Raw genomic sequence first — 16,945 nt, forward strand, 5'->3', positions numbered from 1 at the left:
AATTTATTCTATTACTTCTATTCTTTCTATATAAACTAAAATAAAAACATTTTTTTTTCTAAGTAAAACTTAGTTTTATCTTAGTAGTTAGATATATAGACTACCTAGCGCTCTATGCGCGTTTCGCCGGGTTGCTCCGGCCGGGACCGCTCCGCGGCGCTCTCCCACACATGCACCGCACTCGCCGCGACAATTGCGAGCCAATCGGAGCCGAAACTCGCAACTGTTACGGAAAACGATCCGGAGCACTCGTACGGGCGGGTCAGCTCCGCGGCGGCCTTGTAAGTACAATGTTGACCTTGCCGCGACAGTTGCAGGCAAGCTAGATATCACTCCGATTTGTGTCGTACGACTCATTCTTCGCGGCTCTACTACTGCACGCGAATTGACGAGCGCGCTCCGTGCTCTTACTCCTTTGTACAGGTTAGGCTTTCCCGCTCTTCTGCTCCGCGTCTTTTCTAAGTTCGCTTTACGGCCAGTTTGTAGTACCTCGCTCGGGACCTCTATCTCTTCGCTCGTGCCGTATCGATTACCCTTCGCAAAGTCGCAATGGAGGAGATGCGGTAGTTATGCAGATTGCGACGAGGTACGGCAGAGAGGACGTGTATACGGCGAGGAGAGCACGCGGCTAGCGGGGTACGCAGATTGCGATGGAGGTGGGGCGGTGAAGAGAGGGAGGTATGGTGAAGGGCAGGCAAATTGCGACGAGCGGTGCAGCGGAGGCGGCACTGCGAAGAGGAGGCAGATCGCGACGAGAGGTGCAGCGGAGGCGGCACTGCGAAGAGGGGGCAGATTGCGACAAACGGCAGAAGAGCGTGGTAACGTGTCGTAGCGGACGAGGAGCTGCAGCGGTGCTCGTTCGTGATAAATGGAGGCTTCGTTGACAAAGAGGTGAGCGCGGCGGCGATGGTGTGAAGAGAAAGTGGGAGAGGCATGAAATTCAGGCGGAGCTGTCCGGCGGCAGAATGGCGGCGATGCCGATCCGGATTCTCACCGCCCGATCGCGAGAAGCGGCAATGCGCGGTGGCCGGCGACAACATGAGACCGCCAAAGCGCGGATTAAAGCTGACCTGGATTGAAGGGCATTGGAGCGGAGTCTAACGGATCGCAGAGGAGCGTGGGCAATGGTGGAAAGTCATGGACGTTGGCGTTGATCATTGGAGAGCGAGCGAGATCTGGAACAGGCTTGACAGTTCGAACGATCCGATGCTACCAGCCTTGCGCGGCGCAAATTGTCAATGTTGTCAGTCTGCTCCCGTTCAGCACTCCTCCCTGCTCACTCTCCCGCTCATCAATGGCCGTCTCGTTGCACGAGTCCACGCCACAGGCCAGCGTTCCGGTTCATGACCACTACGCATCGTCCGTCGCTCTTCCATGGCTTCGTCTTTGCACCACAGCTGGTAAGGCCGCGCCATCGTACGGATCAATATTTCAGTAGGCGGCGAGGGCGCGGAGTAGCATGGTTTCCCTTCACTTCAATGAACGGCCGATTCTGATGATGGAGCGGAGCAGGACGAGGAGGAGAACGACAGGAGGGAACCCGGCATGAACTCTGCGAGACCGGATGCGTTGGCAGCATCAATTCACAAGTCTTGCATCAGTCCCGTCGCTTCATGACTTCCGCACGACATCTTCAGCTACAATGCCCATTCGTGGTGGAGAAGTCGCAGGCGCGCTGTGTTGACTCACGCCGAAACGAGATTGAACGTCGGCAACGAAACGCGTGATCTCATCTCTCCAGCTTCTTGATTGTCGCAGTTGATGCAGGGATCGTAAGGTGAGAGCGAGCGAAGGGTCGGTCAAGAATTGATTGAAAACCGGGAAGCGTTTGTTCTCCAGCGGCGTGGCATCGTTAGTGATGGAAGGAATACGAGGTGATGGTTGCGGGAGTACCGCGGCGAGTCGAGGGAAAAGGCGATGCTGTAGCGGCGCGCGGTCGTCGACCGTGAAAGAGTCGTGGTGGCAGTGGCCGTAGAGGTGCCGGAACGAAGGAAGGATACATAACCGTAGATGGTAAGGTGACGATGGTGAGTAGCAGACAGATATTCTTTTCATATTCTATCAATAGTCGTGAGATGGACGTACGGTCATGGTCAGAAGCCTGCAGACGCACAAAGTCACCTCCGTTGTTCGATGCGCATGACCTCAACGATGGGAGCCTCCGAGATGGCGCACGATCAAGACAGCTCATAAGTCAATCGCAGATTACGCAACGGACAACCTCAATCTACTATCCTCCGCCGATTACTCCACCTCATTCACGCTGAGCTCGATACGCCCCATAGCTTTCTTCCCTACGACAGACGGTCCAGTCTTCTTCACTCGATCACCCACTATCTCCGATGCAGCATCAACGAAGGCGAGGATGCGAAGTCGTCGCTGGAAAGCGTTCTCCAAATCGACCCGCTTCTGTGCGTCTGCGCTGTTGTGACCGGTGATGAGAATGATCATGAAGAACGACTCGATGATGCTAGGCGGGATGTTGCACCTACATGCCAAAGAAGTCAGCGGTTAATATCGCACCCGAGATATGCAAACTCACAGCAACTGCCCCGTCTCGCTCCACCGCATCACACTCGACCCAATCAAGAGTCCAAAGATGAGCAGTACGCCAGCGATGACCGTCAACTCATGCGCACAGAACCGATTCATGCGCTGCGAGATGCGGAAGCTGATACTCTGCTTGCCGGCGCGTGCGACAACTCGAGTCGACGGCAACCCGAGCCTCTCACACAGCGCCTCGTCCGCAGCCTCCAGCGCCTCGTACTGCGGCGCTTCGTGGTCTTGCAGTCGCGCCTGGACGTTGCGCAGCACGAACCCGTCATTCAGCCCGATGAGCCCGGCGTACGTGCCGATGAACAGCCACCAGTTGGAGTCAAAGTGCAGCGCTGGGCCAATGGCGATCCACACAACGAGCACCGCGATCAAGATGGCGATGCCGACGAGCGTGCCGACGACATCGGCGTAGTAGTTGATGGCGCGCTGGATCGGGCTGACTTTGGGCCCGGGGATGATGAATTCTTCATTCTCGAGGTTGTCATCTGTCAGGCGGCGGAGGTGTAGCTCCAGCAGGCCATCGACTTTGTAGAGGGCATCGACGCAGGAGCGCACGTAGTCGGCGTGCCGCTCGCGGAGGATGGCGAGGAAGGAGAAGATGAAGACCATGAGGGCGGAAGTGGCGCTGTTGATGTAGAGTTGCCATTCATCTGGGGTGAATGTTAGGGCATCTGAACCCACTGCATTGTAGATCTGACTTACTGCTCCAGCCATTCGACGGGCCGAATGCGATCCAGATTATGATGGTGGCCCAGTACACAGCCGTAAAGGCGATATGGCCCAGCGCCATGGCCATCCACCCAATCACCTTGGTAAACGCATTCTCGACGGGAAGGCGAAGATCGATCTCGACAGCGTTGTGCGCAACAGCTCTTACCATGCCAATATCATCATCGTCAAGCGATAACAATACACCCGCCAACATTCGACCGTTCGTCTCCGACCGCGATCTCAACTCTGCGGCGACGGTCAAGGACTCAGTGAACCCATTCATCTGCTGCCGCATGAGGAAGGAGTCGAAGATGTAGCTGAAGATTGCCTGCGCGTCGGAGATGAAGATGGGCCAGAGTTGATGACCATGGAATGGAATACCGAGGAACGCCCAAGCTACGAGAACGGCTTGAATGACGATAAAGGCGGTTGTGGAACCCGATGCATGGACCACGGCATCGAGAGCGCGGTCGAGCGCGGCGGCCCTTTTCTTGGGGACGTAGCCGGGCGTGTAGTCCAGCTCATTCGTTGCGACGAGTTCTTTCGCGGATCCGTTCGAGCTGGGCGTTTCGGGTGCAGGCTTAGGGATATTGGACGGCGCGGTCCCGCGGACTGCACGCATCGCTCCCGGGCTGGAGAGCGCTTGGATGATCTTGCTCATTTTGGCGGCCTTCCATCTATGTTGACCGTTTGTTGTCGCGGTTTGCGTTTATCAGCTGGAGTCATGTCAGCTTCGGCGTGATCCAAGAGCAGCCTTCGGGTTATGCGCACATTGTTCAAAATCTATCTCTCTTGCTTACAATAAGGCTCTAACCCATGGTACGTGGATTGAATCCAGAAGCAGGTTAGCTGTCCCTATGGTGGTAGACGAGCCGGCTTGGACTTTGCAAAGCCCTGAAGAACTACTGAGCGCGAGGAATTGTTCATCGATGTAGAGTATGAATCTTTGACTGAAGGTTGTTGTAGGAAGAAGCGGTGAAAAAGAGAAAACAAAACGATGCCAGCGAGCAAGGCTCGGCCGAGGAGTCTTAATTTGAAGTTTACCGCTTGCGCCTCAGCCTGAAAATGCCTCACTGAGCGCAAAAGTCTAAAAAACTTTGCTCGTGTCCAGGCCTGGCTCTCGTATCGGACACCTTCGGGATCAAAGGATGATTATTATTCCTGCGTGCACTGCGCGAACATCGATCTGAGCTCGGCACCCGACGCATCGTAACTTTCCGCTTCGTCTGCTGCGCGAAATAACATGTGAGTCACTGATGCAATCAGTTGAACGTGATGTGCTGCCTCTTGCGGCTGTACAGCCTGTCTTCACTGCCTTACCAACACGCCACTGAGTGAGCCCAGAAGTCTCGCTACTGCATGCACGATGACCTTTGACTGGTCAGTCTCTGCCTCTGAAAAGTCTTTCATTGCCGCTCTCTGATCAAGTCTGGGCTTGACCGAGGGGTTTCATCGACAGCCATGCCTGAGAGTGAGTACATGCCTTGCTGTCCCAGCCGCGACGGCTTGTGAGCGCGCTGTAGTCTGTAACTTCAGTCTCATACACCATTCTTGGTCTTTTCGTCCCGCGGGGTCGTTGGCGCCCATCGACAGGCCGCTGGAGGATACGGCGTTATCATCGGATGCCGTCACTTGGTACAGTCAGGTGTGCAATGAAACACAGCTACACGAGGCCCGGCCCGGGGCTGAAAGCCCGAGGCTGACCACTCCGTAGGCTGACATGAACTATGTTCATATCCGTCAGCAACAAGACGCTCACGCTCAGCTTCCTCCTCCACGCCAAAAACCATGGCAAACGCACTTGTGCTCTTCGACGTGAAATCCGAGAACAATGTCGGGTGCTACTCGCCGCACGTATGGAAGGGTAGATTCACGCTTACTACCCAACCTCAGCGGACCAGCTGACAATCGAGTTCAGCACGGTCATCCTTGAACTTCAAAGGCATCCCCTACCGCGTGGAATGGGTAGAGTTCCCAGATATTGCGCCTCGATGGAAGGCCATGGGCATTGCTCCGAATCCCCCGCCCGAGATATTCGAATATACCTGCCCGACCGTTCAGATGCCCGATGGATCATACGTGATGGAGTCTCGTCGCATTACAGCCGCTCTGGAAGCACTGCAGCCTCTACCGTCGCTCCATCTCGACAACGGATACGCTGAACGTGCTCAAAGCGCCGTCGACATTTTACTCTACCACGTCAGCGTCGGCGTGATGCCCTTCATCCCCGATCTTCTCACCCCCAGAAGCAGAGCATGGTATCATGAAGAGAGAAAAAAGGTCACGGGAGGGATATCCATCACGGAGTTTGCGAACAAGTTCGATTGGGAGAAAGCGAGACCGGGTTTGATTCAGGTCAAGGAACTGCTGAATGAGAACGACGGGCCGTACATCCTGGGCAAAGAGCCAAGCTTCGCCGACTTCGTCATTGTGTCATTCTGGCAGCTCTTCAAGACACTGGGTCGGCACGATGTACTCGACCAGATGATGGCATTTGACAAGAGCTTCCGCGCGCATGCGGAGGTCTGCGACAAGTGGTTCACTCTGTGAGAAGATGAGGAATGATGCGATCGGCATTACTAATTGCCTCGATTACTAATTGCATCTCCGAGGATCCGAACGTCACATAAAGGTTGTAGATTCGCCATCACACTTCCCACTTCTGCATTCCATTATTGCACAGCTCCATCATGTCTTCATCCCCCATCGCAATCGTTGCCGGCGTCGGCCCAGGAACGGGCTCTTCAGTTGCTCGTCGATTCGCAAAGGAATACCCCGTCGTACTCCTCGCTCGCAAGCCGGAGAGCTTCGAGAAGTTGGCCAAAGAGATCAACGACCAAGGAGGCAAGGCAGTCGGTATCAGTGCCGACGTATCGAACCAGGAAAGCATTCAACGTGCTTTTCGCGAGATTGAGCAACACTTTCCTGGCGCGCATGCCGCCGCGGCGGTATTCAACGCGGCTGGCGGGATGGTACTATCATTGTCCTCGCATCTCTTCGCACAGTGTATTGACCGTTCCTGCAGGTCAGAAAGGAGTTCTTGACTGTCACTCTTGATGAGTTCTCTTCCGGCTGGGAAGTGAGCCAGTACGTGCGCCAGCAAATCGTTTACCTTGTCCCGTGCTGACGTATCTTCAGGAAAGGAGGATTTCTCTTTGCCCAGTAGGCCTTCCAATATCGATTACCGTACCAGGCATCTAATCATCCTCCAGACAAGCCCTCCCTCTCCTGCTGAAAGCCAGGGGTACTTCGAGCAAGTTCAATCCAACCTTGGTCTTCACCGGTGCAACGGCCGGCGTCAAGGCCAACGCTCAGATGGCCACGTTCGCCAGCTCCAACTTTGCCAAGCGTGCACTCGCCATATCTCTCGCCAAGGAGTTCGGACCTCAGGGTATCCATGTCGCGTGGGCCAACATTGACGGCCCCATCGACATTCCCGGGCGCCAGGACTACCGCGCCAAGTTGGCAGAAGAGGCCAAGATCAATCCTGATGATATCGCGGAGGCGTACTGGACCTTGCACGTGCAGAGCAAGCGTTGCTTCACGAACGAGATTGACATCCGAACGAACATTGAGAAATGGTAGGCTAGCAGTGAGACGATGCGAAGCCAATGCAAGACCTCTTTGGCAGCCATTTGAGCACTCGAGACTTGTAGCTTCCGCCTTCCCATGAATGTCAGGCGTAAGAAGCATCATCTACAACTGCGCCTTGGTGTGAAGCTCGTTCATCGTCAATCTCTGCGCAAGGTTTTGTCTGGAATGCCGGAACAATGGGACCCTTTTCCCTTCGACAAAAGGAGTCAAGACGCCGCTTCGCGTTTGGTACTTGTGTAGAGTTTCCCGTCGATGAAGCTTCAAGGTTGGCAGGCGGGTATCCATGACAGTGAAACGAAAGAGTCGACGGATGTTCGGCATCGATAGCAAACCCCTCCTTACCATCATCATACTCGCAAAGACTCCCGGCAGCATGATACCCCTTTTTCACGCCCGCCAGCCCAGCCGCCACCCCGACACCTTGCAGTCTAGCGATGCTGTTCGACGACGGTCTTGAACTTACTAAGGGAATGAGGTCCGGGTCGTGGTGAAACAATCAGGCTTTGGGCCCCTTGTGCTGAAGAGAGCGGCGCTCACGATGACATCTCATGTGCTCTTCCTTCCAAGCTTCATTCAACGGATTTGCTCTGGCCATGTCCCTGATCATCGTTGCAACACGATCCGGCATGGTCAACATTGGAAAGTGGCCAGACGGCAATGATGCAGTCGTGACGAGAGCACCTTTCTTCTGTGCCTCTGCTACCATGGATAGTTGTCTTGCCAGCGGAACCACATTGTCTTCTTCAGTCAGAGCATACAAGGTCGCAACATCTTTCCAAGCTGCGTAGGTCGCCATGGATCTGAAAGATCTGTACCGGCAGAGCGTCAGCCAAGAGAAAGCTTTGCGTGAAGACGACCTACACAATCGGCATGTGCGTCCTTTTCGCCGCCGCAGCCCATCTATCCTGCGCCGGTTGCTCGGGCCCACCGTAAAAGTACTTCGCAGGCTGATTTAAGAATATCAGGTCACCACGAACATCCCACACATCCGAATGAGCCGCGTTTGAGTCTGCACTTCTTTGCTGCTGCCCACCACAAAGGACGATGTGTTTGAATTTAGTCCGGCCCGCAATCGACACTCGTTTCAATGCCCCACTTGCCACGATACTTCCATAGCTGTGTGAGACCAGAACGATCACCTCGCTGCGGACGATAGCTTTCGACCCCGCTTCGCCTATCGCATTCACGTCGGGTGTCCAACTCTTTGTCGGTTCACTGGCAGGATGGCACCCGACCGAGGGCAGCGTAACTGCCACGCAGTTGAAAGGAGTGAGGTGATCCTTCAGCAAATCCCAACAGTCTGGTCCATGCCATGCCCCGGGGACAAGGACAACAGTGATTGAAGAGTCGGCAGAAGCCATGTTGCTAAGCACGGTGACGAGCCGCAGCTGCGGCCGGCCTGTCGTGATTAATGTTGTTAGTTGAATTCTTCCAGGGCAGCGCATGAGACTCTGACAAATCCTTTCCAGTGGAATTCGCTTTTGGCCGGTTGAGCTTCAATGAGGCCGCTGTGAGGAGTGATAACACTTGCGCAAGGGATGAGTTGAGAAGGGCTTTGATGTCCGGGAGGTTTGCAATTCCAGCCTTGCCCGCTATTCCCCGCCGTGACATCAGAATTCTCAACGCCGTAACATCGGACTCTCAATCACGCACACCTTCATCAGGCTCCAACCTCCATCTCACATCCGGCAAGATGGACATCACCACCTTCGCCCAAGATCACATCTCCCAACTCACCGTCACCGTCGGCGTCATGTCGTATGCTCTCCTCCGCAACAAACTCACTCCCGGCGGCATCCTCGCCGGCCTCCTCATCGCCTTCATCCACATGCTGCACCCATGGCCCGCCTTCTTCTGGCTCCTCATTGTCTTTTTCCTGCTCGGCACATTTGTCACAAAAGTATGTTTCCCCCCAGGCCCCATCCCATCATCATCCGCCTGACGATCCGCAGATCGGCCACAAAGCCAAACTCCATCTCACCCACTCCTCCACCGGCGGCTCAGGCGGCGAAGGCCCACGCACATCATCTCAAGTCTTTGCCAATTCAGGCTTCGCCTCTGTACTGATACTCACGCACCTTTACATCCTGACATCCACCCCGTTCATCTCATCCGTCATCCCCATTTCCCCCGGCCTCTACGCTCCGCATCTCTACCGTTTACTTCCGCTCGGGATCGTGGCACAGTATGCTGCCGTGGCTGCTGATACCTTCAGTTCTGAGCTCGGGATCCTTGCCAAATCGCAACCTTTTCTCATCACAAAACCGTGGAAGCGGGTGCCGCGCGGCACAAACGGAGGTGTGACGTTGGAGGGTTTGCTTTATGGCTTGCTCGGAGGCTTTCTGCTTACCATCGTTGCGAACGGAGCGCTGCGGTTCTTGCCGCCTTTTAATCGTCTGCATGGGCCGGCGGTGCTGATGCTCACGCTGATGGGGCTGGTGGGAAGTGTGATTGATTCTGTACTGGGCGCGCTAGTGCAGGCTACAGTCACAGACAAGGGAAGTGGGAGGGTTGTGGAAGGAGATGGTGGGAGGAGGGTGAAGGTCGTACCTGGAGGAAGTAGGGTGGTCGTTGGGAAGGATATCCTGACGAACAATGGGGTGAACTTCGTCATGGCGAGTCTCACGAGTGTGCTGGCGATGGGTCTTGCTTGGTGGTTGGATTTCCACAATGCGCCCACGGGGCCAATAGGTGGGAGCAGGATATACATTTGAACTCGGGTTGTATGATGCAGAGGCTCTGGGCTGATGTTGTTCACGCTACACCGGCCGACTCAGGACAGTCACAGCGCCGCCGATGAAATCTTGCAAGCCGTGGGTACGCGAATCGACGTCCATGGAGAGAAGGCTCAATCAGTCATGTCGTCCATCAACTCCCCAGCCTCGTTCGGCTCCTCTTTAACCGCCACCCCTCCTTCCTCATCATCAGCATCGTTGTTTGCAGCCGCCTCAGCTTTGCCCTTGGCCTCCTTCTTCCCACGGGGAGTTGCCTTTTTCTTCTTCTCGGCGATCGGAGAGTCCTCGTTGCCATCAACGTCTAAAGTCAAGGTCGTCAGCATGCGCGGTCCCAGCGAGCGAGACGACAGCCATCATTGCACCAACCTTGGCCCTTGCGCTTCTTCGGCGTCTTCACCTTGCCCTCCGCATCATCACCGGCTTCGTTCCCTCCGTTGGTGGCAGCGAGCAAGTTCTTGCGGATGCCGGCAAAGGTGTCGCGGGCGTACTTGGCGGTCTTGAAGTTTGCTTTGCTGGCGACTTTCTGCCAGTCGACCTGGGCACTGGAGGTCAGTAGTGATACTCGCAACGGAGCGAGGTAGCAACGCACGTCGCCCTTGACTTCGGTGATGTAGGCTTGGAGAAGCTCGAGTTGGCGAGCCGAGAGGTTGACGGCTGCCATGGTGGAGGCTGTGGGATGAGGAGTGTAAGGATTGGTTGAAAGTTGGAGGTGTTTGGAGAAGGTGTGTGAGAGACGGAGAAGAAGGACGGGGCTTGAAGATCGTGTGGAGTTTTTAAGACTCACGGTCAGCGTGACGCCGGATGTGAATTTCGCCCAGTGCTGGGGGTGAAGGAGAGGGAGTGAAGAACCGGAGTGAGCGCAATTTGGCAGTCAAGTCCATACAAAACCGGCTCACTTGCGCTCGTCCTTCCCGCGCAAGACAGTTCACTTCTCCATCGGAGGATCTCGCCGGTCGGGTGAAGCAGTACAACGCCATGCCTGGTGGGATGTGCTATTGCTACGGTTGAAGATTTGACGGGACGGGCGGCGAGTGAGATGCCAGATTGCGACGGCAGTCTTCTCATCAAAGCAGTGTCCCGTTTGTACAGCGTGGCGGCATGCGACGGTGGGTGAGGTGGAAAGGAGACGTCTGTTCAGGACAGTGAAGGGTATCATCAATACAACGCTACGTACATCGTCCTCAACACCACCCATTCCATGCTCTTCCATCTCCAACCCATCATGCCAGCTCTTGCAACAAAGGATGGAGGTCCTGTCAGACGTCCAGCACCACCCTCTCAGAAGAGCCGGCCGAAGCCAAACGCTCAACCGAGGTGAGATCATCACCAGCTCGGGGGCCGGAGCCCAGGCGAGCAAGAAGCGGCATCACTCTTGGGCGGCGTGGATCGGCTCATCAGCCAGGATGGAGTCTGTGGCTCATGTAGAGAACACAGTTGCGGACGTTTACTCTGCGGCGGCGGTCAGCTCAGGAACGTGGATTGGATGGTTGTGGGGTCAGGAACTCACATAGAATAGATTCCATGAAGTACTGATGGCGCTGTTAGCAGGGGGGGGAACTGTAGGGGTGCCTGGGATGGTCTTACAAGTCGCTGAAAAAGTTAAGAGAAGTTCGAAGTTCGCAAATTTCTTATAGATTCGCGGGTGCGCTAAACACGGGTGCGGCCGCCGCGCTAGCTGCAACTCTAATTGTCCGCCCGAAGGAGAAGCCGACTCCGCCCATTGACCAACACTCGCAACATATCCCACCCCAATCACCCCTTCTCTCCTTCAAGTCTACCTGGAGCGCTCCATGGATGTCCCTTGAAAGGGTCGATCAGAAAATCTCCTTCCTCGAATGGCGCTGAGAAGCGAGGAACGATGGTGTAGTCCAGCAAGTCGAAAGATCCGCCTCTCTCTTCATCATTCCTACTGCTCATCATTTCTTCCGCTTGCTCCTCTCCAAGATCACTCTGCTCTGTCACTCCCCTCGTCGGCAGCTTCGACTTCGGACTCATGTCCTCTCCATCTCTCCCACCACCCTTCCCCTCCCCCGTCCAGTCCACCTCCCGAAAAACGACATCCGTATCCCTCAATGGTCCAGTTTTCTCCGCAATCTCATGATGCAGTTGACTCATCTGTTCGCGCTGGATTTGGAATGGATCGGCTGCGCGTTGGTGTGCCCTGCGCAAGGCGATGGCGCCGAAGATAGGGAGATGCAGCGTCCAACTGGCTTCGCTGGTGTTGTCGTCGAAGGAAGCTGATGCCGATGTGATGGGGGAGTAGATTGATGACGGAGTGTCCCGGTGCGGTTGTGCTGCTTGCTCGTGGTGTTGGAAGGCTGTGCTTGAGCCTTTGGCAGAGGCCGGGTGGTCGTCGTGGTCATGGTCGTGTTCGTCTGTGACAGCTTTGTTCTCGGTGATCTCGTCAAGATTTCGCTCGCAAGAGCCACCGATGCAGGCGAAGATACTGTGTACGGCGCCCATTTGTGAAGTACCTGCGTAGCCACTTCCAACTGACACTCTGGCGGCTCCCCTTGTTTATATGCCATCAGCTTCTGGGAGAAGGGTGAAACATGCCATCCGAGTGAAGTCTGTGTCTCACTCGACTTTGTTGCTCGAGAGTCTGCATAACTACCAGATTGGCATGAGTCCACTGTCTCTCCTCCTCAACGGACAAATGTCTCACATATCGTCCCGCCATTGTAGTCCTTCGTTTGTTTGATAGTGGTGAAGGCTCACGCGGACGTGCCGTGATGATTCTGGCATTATCTTATCGACTCCATCGAAGTGGTCCTGTCTGGTTGAGACCCAGATCACACATCCTTAGACGGGATGATGAATCGTCAGCGCGCGCCGACACTACCACTCAGAGAACGGTAAAGGCAAAGGCATCAGCGTCAGCACAAACTTTTCATAGCAGAGAAGTACAATACAGCGACAAACAAACTATCCTCACAGCACCCCGACCTTGCTTCACGTCTCACAACCCGTCTTACTCCCTCCCTCACGAAGAAGAAGTCGCAGCCTCGAGCTCCGCACAGAGCTGCTCGACAACGGCATTCGAGACCGGCGAGGCACCATCCGGGCAGATCAGAGGGCCGTTCACATACCCGAGAATCTCGGTGATTTGACAGTCGGAATTGAAGTAGTGAATTTCACGCACGTGCTCGCTGGGGAGAACAATGTTGTCGTTCTGTTACAGAGGCAATCGTCAGAGGCTCGTCCCAGGAAAGAGGACGATCCGTACCACGTACCTGGATAAAGTCTGCAGTCACGGAGCCATTTGCGTTGTTGATGTAAGTCGCATGATTGGGACCTGGCACGCTGGCAAAGAGGACGGTAGCAAGGCCCACCAGTTCGGCCCGGACGGTTTCGGCGGTTACGCCGACGTTGATGGGAGGCAGCGTTACCTTGCCGCCGAGTTCAGCCGGACTGTGGATAAAGGAACCGTGTCAGCCGCAGTAGTCCTGAAGGTAAGACAGTGAGAAGGGAAGGGCGCTGGCCGTACGTAACCAAGAACGTGCGAGTTGCTAGTGGGGCGAGAGGGATCTGGTTTGCATCGGTGAAGGAGTGGGAGGTGATGGTGTCAATCTCATGTTGGATGCCAGCCACCTTCTGTGCAAAGGTGCAGCTTTGGCGTGCTTCGAGCTTCGCTTCCTCGAAAGGCGCGGCCGCGACGAGAGACAGTAGAGGAACGGCGACGGCCAGAGATTGGAAATACATGGTTGCGTGGGTGAGAAAGAATGACACTGTGAAAAGGATGGTAAGAGATGAAGAGATGGAAAAGACTGCAACCTCTGCAACATCATATACGCTTTTGCCTTACTCGTGATCAATGGAAACGGAAAATGTACGCCGAAGCTGACGTTACGGGGAAGGAGCTAAATGGGGAAGGAGCAGAGAAATGACGGAACGTTTCGATACAACGGACCCCCGCCCGAGGCTAGGGTGTCAGTGACAGTGACTCTCGCGGCCGTATAGTTCGTGAAGCTATGGCGTTGACGAACGACAAAAGGGAAGTGTATCCAGGGATGATTAATAAGACATTGTTGGATTTGTTGTCTCGAGAAACATGAGTCAGTTCTTCGTCAGTCCTTCGTCGTTTCAGCGTTTCCTCGACTTCCCCAGACGGCGATCTCCAGGTACCAGCTTCCAAGGTTTGTGCGATGTCGATCACTTGCGATGCGGAAAACCTCATCCGGGCCTTTCGTTTCCGCGCGGCATTTAGAAACGCGCATGATGAGCGAGAACGTGCGTGGCAGGGGACGTTCAAAAGCAAGTGAGCCACTTCCGCGCTTGTCATCGCTTCTATCATGCCACCTCTGGAAGTGTCTCACTTCACTTTTTGATGGATTATAAAGCCTGAGAGGCCCAGTCAGCCACGCTTCAGCCAGTTCTGGAAGTATCTCAGTTCCTTTTGAAGCCAGCCTGGTGGCTTCTCATCGACTCACTGGACGACACATGCATCACCATGCCGCTCGTTCTCTGTCACAGGCTTTCGCGTGGTCATCCCCGGCTTTCTCCGGCCGGTATGTCGCCGCGGCTGTACCTTTTGCCTGAACCATTTGTCGTCTGCCTCCAGCGACCATGCAGGCACTTTGACCACGGTCGTTCGGGGGCTGATGGCCTCGCATTCGTGTACGTCTACGGTAATCCTGCGGCCCGGATGTGCCTCTTCGATCCAGACGATGTGTCGGAATAGACGAGTTGCCTCGACTGTAGTCTCGGGGTCCCAGGTGGGTATGCTCTGCTCGGACGGCTTCTCGTCAGCGTTGCCTTGCGTTGCAGGGATACGAGACGAGGCAATTTCCTCCTTGTCAAATACTCGGCCCTGCCTTCGGTCGGGATCAGTCAAGCTCGCAAAGCGAACACGAAGCTCTGATTTAGGCGATCGCATGTTCTTCGTAGATTGAGGTCTAGTTGATAGCGCTGTGTAATCGATTGTATGCAACAATCTGCGATGGAACTGCGGCTCTTTTGAAGGAGACAATCGACAAATAGAGGAAATGACATCTCCTTACCTTTGTTCGCCAACCTCGTCAAAGAACTGCCGTCCGATGACAAAGGGCGGGATCTACACCGCTCATTCATGCATGTGTACCAGCCTGAAAGGAATACTCGTGCGGTTTATTATCGCAAGGCGATTGCGCATTGGAATCGTCATCATGTTGATGGCGGGAATGAAGAAGGTGGAGGAGACGCATGAGCCGAGTTGATGCCTCAGGCAAAAAGCGTCTGGCATTGGAAAAAGTCGAGATGCGACTCATCACCACCAACCAATCTCCCAATCGCCGTCTTCCGCACAACCAGCCCTTCAACAAATCCCATTGCCCTCGGTGAATCATTGACACACCGCCATGTCTCTTCCCACCGCCTCGCAGCGGTATTTGAGCACGCGAGGCGGTTCATACGATGTACGTCGCCTTTATCCCGCTGCTCCCACCGAGCCCGCGCTCAACACAATCTAGTTCACCTTCGAGAATGTAGTCTTGAAAGGCCTGGCCTCCGATGGCGGCCTCTTCATTCCAGAAGAAATCCCGACTCTGCCCCGCGAGTGGCAATCACAATGGAAGGACGCCTCGTTCCAGGATCTCGCCTTCAACATTTTCTCACTTTACATCTCGCCACAGGAAATACCGGCAGAGGACCTCCGCGACATCATCCATCGCAGCTACTCTACTTTCCGCGCGCCCAATGTCACGCCTCTCGTCACACTGGACGAGTCCAAGAACTTGCATCTCCTGGAACTCTTCCACGGCCCCACCTTTGCCTTCAAGGACGTCGCGTTACAATTCGTCGGCAATCTCTTCGAGTATTTCCTCGTCAGACGGAACAAAGGCATGGAAGGTGAGCAACGACAACACTTGACCGTTGTAGGCGCAACAAGTGGAGATACCGGATCCGCCGCCATCTACGGTCTACGGGGAAAGAAGGACGTCTCCGTTTTCATCATGTACCCGAAAGGCAAGGTCAGCCCGATCCAGGAGGCTCAAATGACCACCGTTGCCGACAACAACGTGCATTGCGTGTCTGTCGAGGGCACCTTTGATGATTGTCAGGTATGTTCTTCACCCTCTGCCCTTGCAGCCCACCGCGCTCATCTTCCCAGGGCATTCTCAAAACTCTCTTCTCCGATCCGGAAACCAATCAGCAATATCGCCTTGCCGCCGTCAACAGCATCAACTGGGCTCGCATCCTCGCGCAAATCACATACTACTTCCACTCCTACTTGTCCCTCTGCCGCCAGACGAGCAACGACAAGCCCAACGTGAGATTCGTTGTTCCGACAGGTAACTTCGGCGACATCCTCGCCGGATATTTCGCCAAACAAATGGGTCTGCCAGTGGCAAAACTGGTGGTCGCCACGAACGAGAACGACATCTTGCACCGCTTCTGGAAGACTGGCCACTACGAGAAGAAGCCCGTGCATGGGCAAGATGCCGAAGGGGGAATCGCAGAGGATGGTGCGAAAGCCCATGAAGACGGTGTCAAGGAGACCCTCAGCCCCGCTATGGACATCCTTGTCAGCTCCAACTTTGAGCGCCTGCTTTGGTACCTCGCCTTTTCGACCAGCGACATCAAGGAGGTCAATCACAAGCGCATGCATGCGGGTGAGCTGGTCAAGGGATGGCTGGGTCAACTGAAGACGGAGGGCGGTTTTGGTGTGAGCAAGGAGATCCTCGCAGCAGCCAAAGAGGACTTTGAGAGCGAACGTGTCAGTGATGAACAGACTCTCGCCACCATCCGAGAAATCCACGGCACAACCCTCCCCAAAACCCAACAGGCGAATGGCACAAAGAGCGCTCCAACCTCCGGCACCCAGCACGACGGCCACTACATCCTCGACCCCCACTCTGCCATCGGTGTCGCAGCATCCCTCCGCTCCATCGAGACCGGAGGCGACGCCCACCACATCGCCCTCTCCACCGCCCACCCCGCCAAGTTCTCTCACGCCGTCGAGCTTGCGCTGAAAGACGTGCCCGACTTCTCATTCGACACCGTCCTACCCGAGCAATTCGTGGGTATGACCGACTTGCCGCAACGCGCTTCATCGGCGAAGAATGATTGGAAGGAGGTAAGAGAGGTGATTGGAAGGGAGCTGGAGACCGAGAATCGGTAACCTTGATTGATGTCGTCATCCAGACGATGAAACTCGGGCTTGGAGTTTATGTAGATGGTGTTATTCGATATTGTAGCTAAAGCTATTGCATGCAATGCATCTCTGAGCATCTTCCATCAAAGCTCCGATAGAACGATGCCAGCCAGCCATAATTCCAAGTATCGCAGAAAGCAGGAAACATGCCGCACCATCCACTACTCACGCCTCACACCATCCCCGAACATTAACAACACCCTCCGCCACCCGTCAT

At 55.1% G+C, this 16,945-nt stretch overlaps 13 protein-coding genes across 13 annotated transcripts; 4 read left to right on the plus strand and 9 right to left on the minus strand.

The window, feature by feature from the left end:
* Positions 1–50: 50 nt before the first annotated feature.
* On the minus strand, positions 51–800 carry BDY17DRAFT_296349 (uncharacterized protein). Its single transcript, XM_033733444.1, has one exon. It carries the CDS (start codon positions 355–357, stop codon positions 88–90), a length of 270 nt encoding a protein of 89 aa, XP_033589428.1. The 5' UTR covers positions 358–800; the 3' UTR covers positions 51–87.
* BDY17DRAFT_136172 (uncharacterized protein) lies at positions 395–1,139 on the minus strand. The gene has a single exon (XM_033729469.1). The coding sequence runs from the start codon at positions 1,038–1,040 to the stop codon at positions 504–506; it is 537 nt and encodes a 178-aa protein (XP_033589429.1). The 5' UTR covers positions 1,041–1,139; the 3' UTR covers positions 395–503.
* Positions 1,140–1,553: 414 nt separating this feature from the next.
* Positions 1,554–2,339, minus strand: BDY17DRAFT_136228 (uncharacterized protein). Its single transcript, XM_033729470.1, has 2 exons — positions 2,114–2,339; positions 1,554–2,058 (listed from the first exon to the last, which is right to left on the minus strand). The coding sequence occupies exons 1-2, from the start codon at positions 2,189–2,191 to the stop codon at positions 1,612–1,614; spliced, it is 525 nt and encodes a 174-aa protein (XP_033589430.1). The 5' UTR covers positions 2,192–2,339; the 3' UTR covers positions 1,554–1,611.
* BDY17DRAFT_296354 (putative low affinity iron transporter) lies at positions 2,024–4,266 on the minus strand. Its single transcript, XM_033733445.1, has 4 exons — positions 4,039–4,266; positions 3,259–3,983; positions 2,543–3,206; positions 2,024–2,488 (listed from the first exon to the last, which is right to left on the minus strand). The coding sequence occupies exons 2-4, from the start codon at positions 3,926–3,928 to the stop codon at positions 2,245–2,247; spliced, it is 1,578 nt and encodes a 525-aa protein (XP_033589431.1). The 5' UTR covers positions 3,929–3,983; positions 4,039–4,266; the 3' UTR covers positions 2,024–2,244.
* A 789-nt stretch (positions 4,267–5,055) lies between these two features.
* On the plus strand, positions 5,056–5,817 carry BDY17DRAFT_323640 (uncharacterized protein; the record flags this gene model as incomplete). The annotated part of the gene is made up of 2 exons (XM_033737055.1): positions 5,056–5,131; positions 5,186–5,817. The coding sequence occupies 2 exons, from the start codon at positions 5,056–5,058 to the stop codon at positions 5,815–5,817; spliced, it is 708 nt and encodes a 235-aa protein (XP_033589432.1).
* Positions 5,818–5,957: 140 nt separating this feature from the next.
* Positions 5,958–6,852, plus strand: BDY17DRAFT_250854 (uncharacterized protein; the record flags this gene model as incomplete). Its single annotated transcript, XM_033731113.1, has 4 exons — positions 5,958–6,239; positions 6,293–6,354; positions 6,406–6,429; positions 6,480–6,852. 4 exons carry the CDS (start codon positions 5,958–5,960, stop codon positions 6,850–6,852), a joined length of 741 nt encoding a protein of 246 aa, XP_033589433.1.
* Positions 6,853–7,357: 505 nt separating this feature from the next.
* On the minus strand, positions 7,358–8,222 carry BDY17DRAFT_309971 (Alpha/beta hydrolase fold-1; the record flags this gene model as incomplete). The annotated part of the gene is made up of 2 exons (XM_033735387.1): positions 7,358–7,670; positions 7,723–8,222. 2 exons carry the CDS (start codon positions 8,220–8,222, stop codon positions 7,358–7,360), a joined length of 813 nt encoding a protein of 270 aa, XP_033589434.1.
* Positions 8,223–8,554: 332 nt separating this feature from the next.
* On the plus strand, positions 8,555–9,575 carry BDY17DRAFT_316497 (integral membrane protein DUF92-domain-containing protein; the record flags this gene model as incomplete). The annotated part of the gene is made up of 3 exons (XM_033736016.1): positions 8,555–8,761; positions 8,814–9,504; positions 9,553–9,575. The coding sequence occupies 3 exons, from the start codon at positions 8,555–8,557 to the stop codon at positions 9,573–9,575; spliced, it is 921 nt and encodes a 306-aa protein (XP_033589435.1).
* Positions 9,576–9,709: 134 nt separating this feature from the next.
* On the minus strand, positions 9,710–10,257 carry BDY17DRAFT_323643 (uncharacterized protein; the record flags this gene model as incomplete). Its single annotated transcript, XM_033737056.1, has 3 exons — positions 9,710–9,897; positions 9,963–10,131; positions 10,186–10,257. 3 exons carry the CDS (start codon positions 10,255–10,257, stop codon positions 9,710–9,712), a joined length of 429 nt encoding a protein of 142 aa, XP_033589436.1.
* A 1,076-nt stretch (positions 10,258–11,333) lies between these two features.
* BDY17DRAFT_136612 (uncharacterized protein) lies at positions 11,334–12,525 on the minus strand. Its single transcript, XM_033729472.1, has 2 exons — positions 12,262–12,525; positions 11,334–12,206 (listed from the first exon to the last, which is right to left on the minus strand). The coding sequence occupies exon 2, from the start codon at positions 12,057–12,059 to the stop codon at positions 11,349–11,351; it is 711 nt and encodes a 236-aa protein (XP_033589437.1). The 5' UTR covers positions 12,060–12,206; positions 12,262–12,525; the 3' UTR covers positions 11,334–11,348.
* A 54-nt stretch (positions 12,526–12,579) lies between these two features.
* On the minus strand, positions 12,580–13,298 carry BDY17DRAFT_309974 (uncharacterized protein; the record flags this gene model as incomplete). The annotated part of the gene is made up of 3 exons (XM_033735388.1): positions 12,580–12,768; positions 12,830–13,007; positions 13,084–13,298. 3 exons carry the CDS (start codon positions 13,296–13,298, stop codon positions 12,580–12,582), a joined length of 582 nt encoding a protein of 193 aa, XP_033589438.1.
* A 304-nt stretch (positions 13,299–13,602) lies between these two features.
* Positions 13,603–14,603, minus strand: BDY17DRAFT_296394 (uncharacterized protein). Its single transcript, XM_033733446.1, has 2 exons — positions 14,027–14,603; positions 13,603–13,937 (listed from the first exon to the last, which is right to left on the minus strand). Exons 1-2 carry the CDS (start codon positions 14,470–14,472, stop codon positions 13,664–13,666), a joined length of 720 nt encoding a protein of 239 aa, XP_033589439.1. The 5' UTR covers positions 14,473–14,603; the 3' UTR covers positions 13,603–13,663.
* Positions 14,604–14,860: 257 nt separating this feature from the next.
* Positions 14,861–16,695, plus strand: BDY17DRAFT_339052 (threonine synthase-like protein; the record flags this gene model as incomplete). The annotated part of the gene is made up of 3 exons (XM_033737966.1): positions 14,861–14,989; positions 15,044–15,634; positions 15,685–16,695. The coding sequence occupies exons 1-3, from the start codon at positions 14,933–14,935 to the stop codon at positions 16,693–16,695; spliced, it is 1,659 nt and encodes a 552-aa protein (XP_033589440.1). The 5' UTR covers positions 14,861–14,932.
* Positions 16,696–16,945: the final 250 nt, after the last annotated feature.

The sequence above is a fragment of the Neohortaea acidophila genome (assembly GCF_010093505.1).
Source record: "Neohortaea acidophila strain CBS 113389 unplaced genomic scaffold BDY17scaffold_5, whole genome shotgun sequence".
Lineage (NCBI taxonomy): Eukaryota > Fungi > Ascomycota > Dothideomycetes > Mycosphaerellales > Teratosphaeriaceae > Neohortaea > Neohortaea acidophila.

Bases quoted from the DNA above. Each gene is read 5' to 3' on its own strand.
- BDY17DRAFT_296354 (XM_033733445.1), bottom strand. From the start codon at position 3,928: ATGAGCAAGATCATCCAAGCGCTCTCCAGCCCGGGAGCGATGCGTGCA. The intron at 3,207-3,258 runs GTAAGTCAGATC...CATTCACCCCAG, and splicing joins CCCGTCGAATGGCTGGAGCA to ATGAATGGCAACTCTACATC. The intron at 2,489-2,542 runs GTGAGTTTGCAT...TTTGGCATGTAG, and splicing joins AGCGAGACGGGGCAGTTGCT to GTGCAACATCCCGCCTAGCA.
- BDY17DRAFT_136612 (XM_033729472.1), bottom strand. From the start codon at position 12,059: ATGGGCGCCGTACACAGTATCTTCGCCTGCATCGGTGGCTCTTGCGAG.
- BDY17DRAFT_296394 (XM_033733446.1), bottom strand. From the start codon at position 14,472: ATGCGATCGCCTAAATCAGAGCTTCGTGTTCGCTTTGCGAGCTTGACT. The intron at 13,938-14,026 runs GTGAGTCGATGA...TGGGCCTCTCAG, and splicing joins GGTGATGCATGTGTCGTCCA to GCTTTATAATCCATCAAAAA.
- BDY17DRAFT_136228 (XM_033729470.1), bottom strand. From the start codon at position 2,191: ATGAGCTGTCTTGATCGTGCGCCATCTCGGAGGCTCCCATCGTTGAGG. The intron at 2,059-2,113 runs GTGCGTCTGCAG...GACTATTGATAG, and splicing joins CGAACAACGGAGGTGACTTT to AATATGAAAAGAATATCTGT.
- BDY17DRAFT_136172 (XM_033729469.1), bottom strand. From the start codon at position 1,040: ATGTTGTCGCCGGCCACCGCGCATTGCCGCTTCTCGCGATCGGGCGGT.
- BDY17DRAFT_296349 (XM_033733444.1), bottom strand. From the start codon at position 357: ATGAGTCGTACGACACAAATCGGAGTGATATCTAGCTTGCCTGCAACT.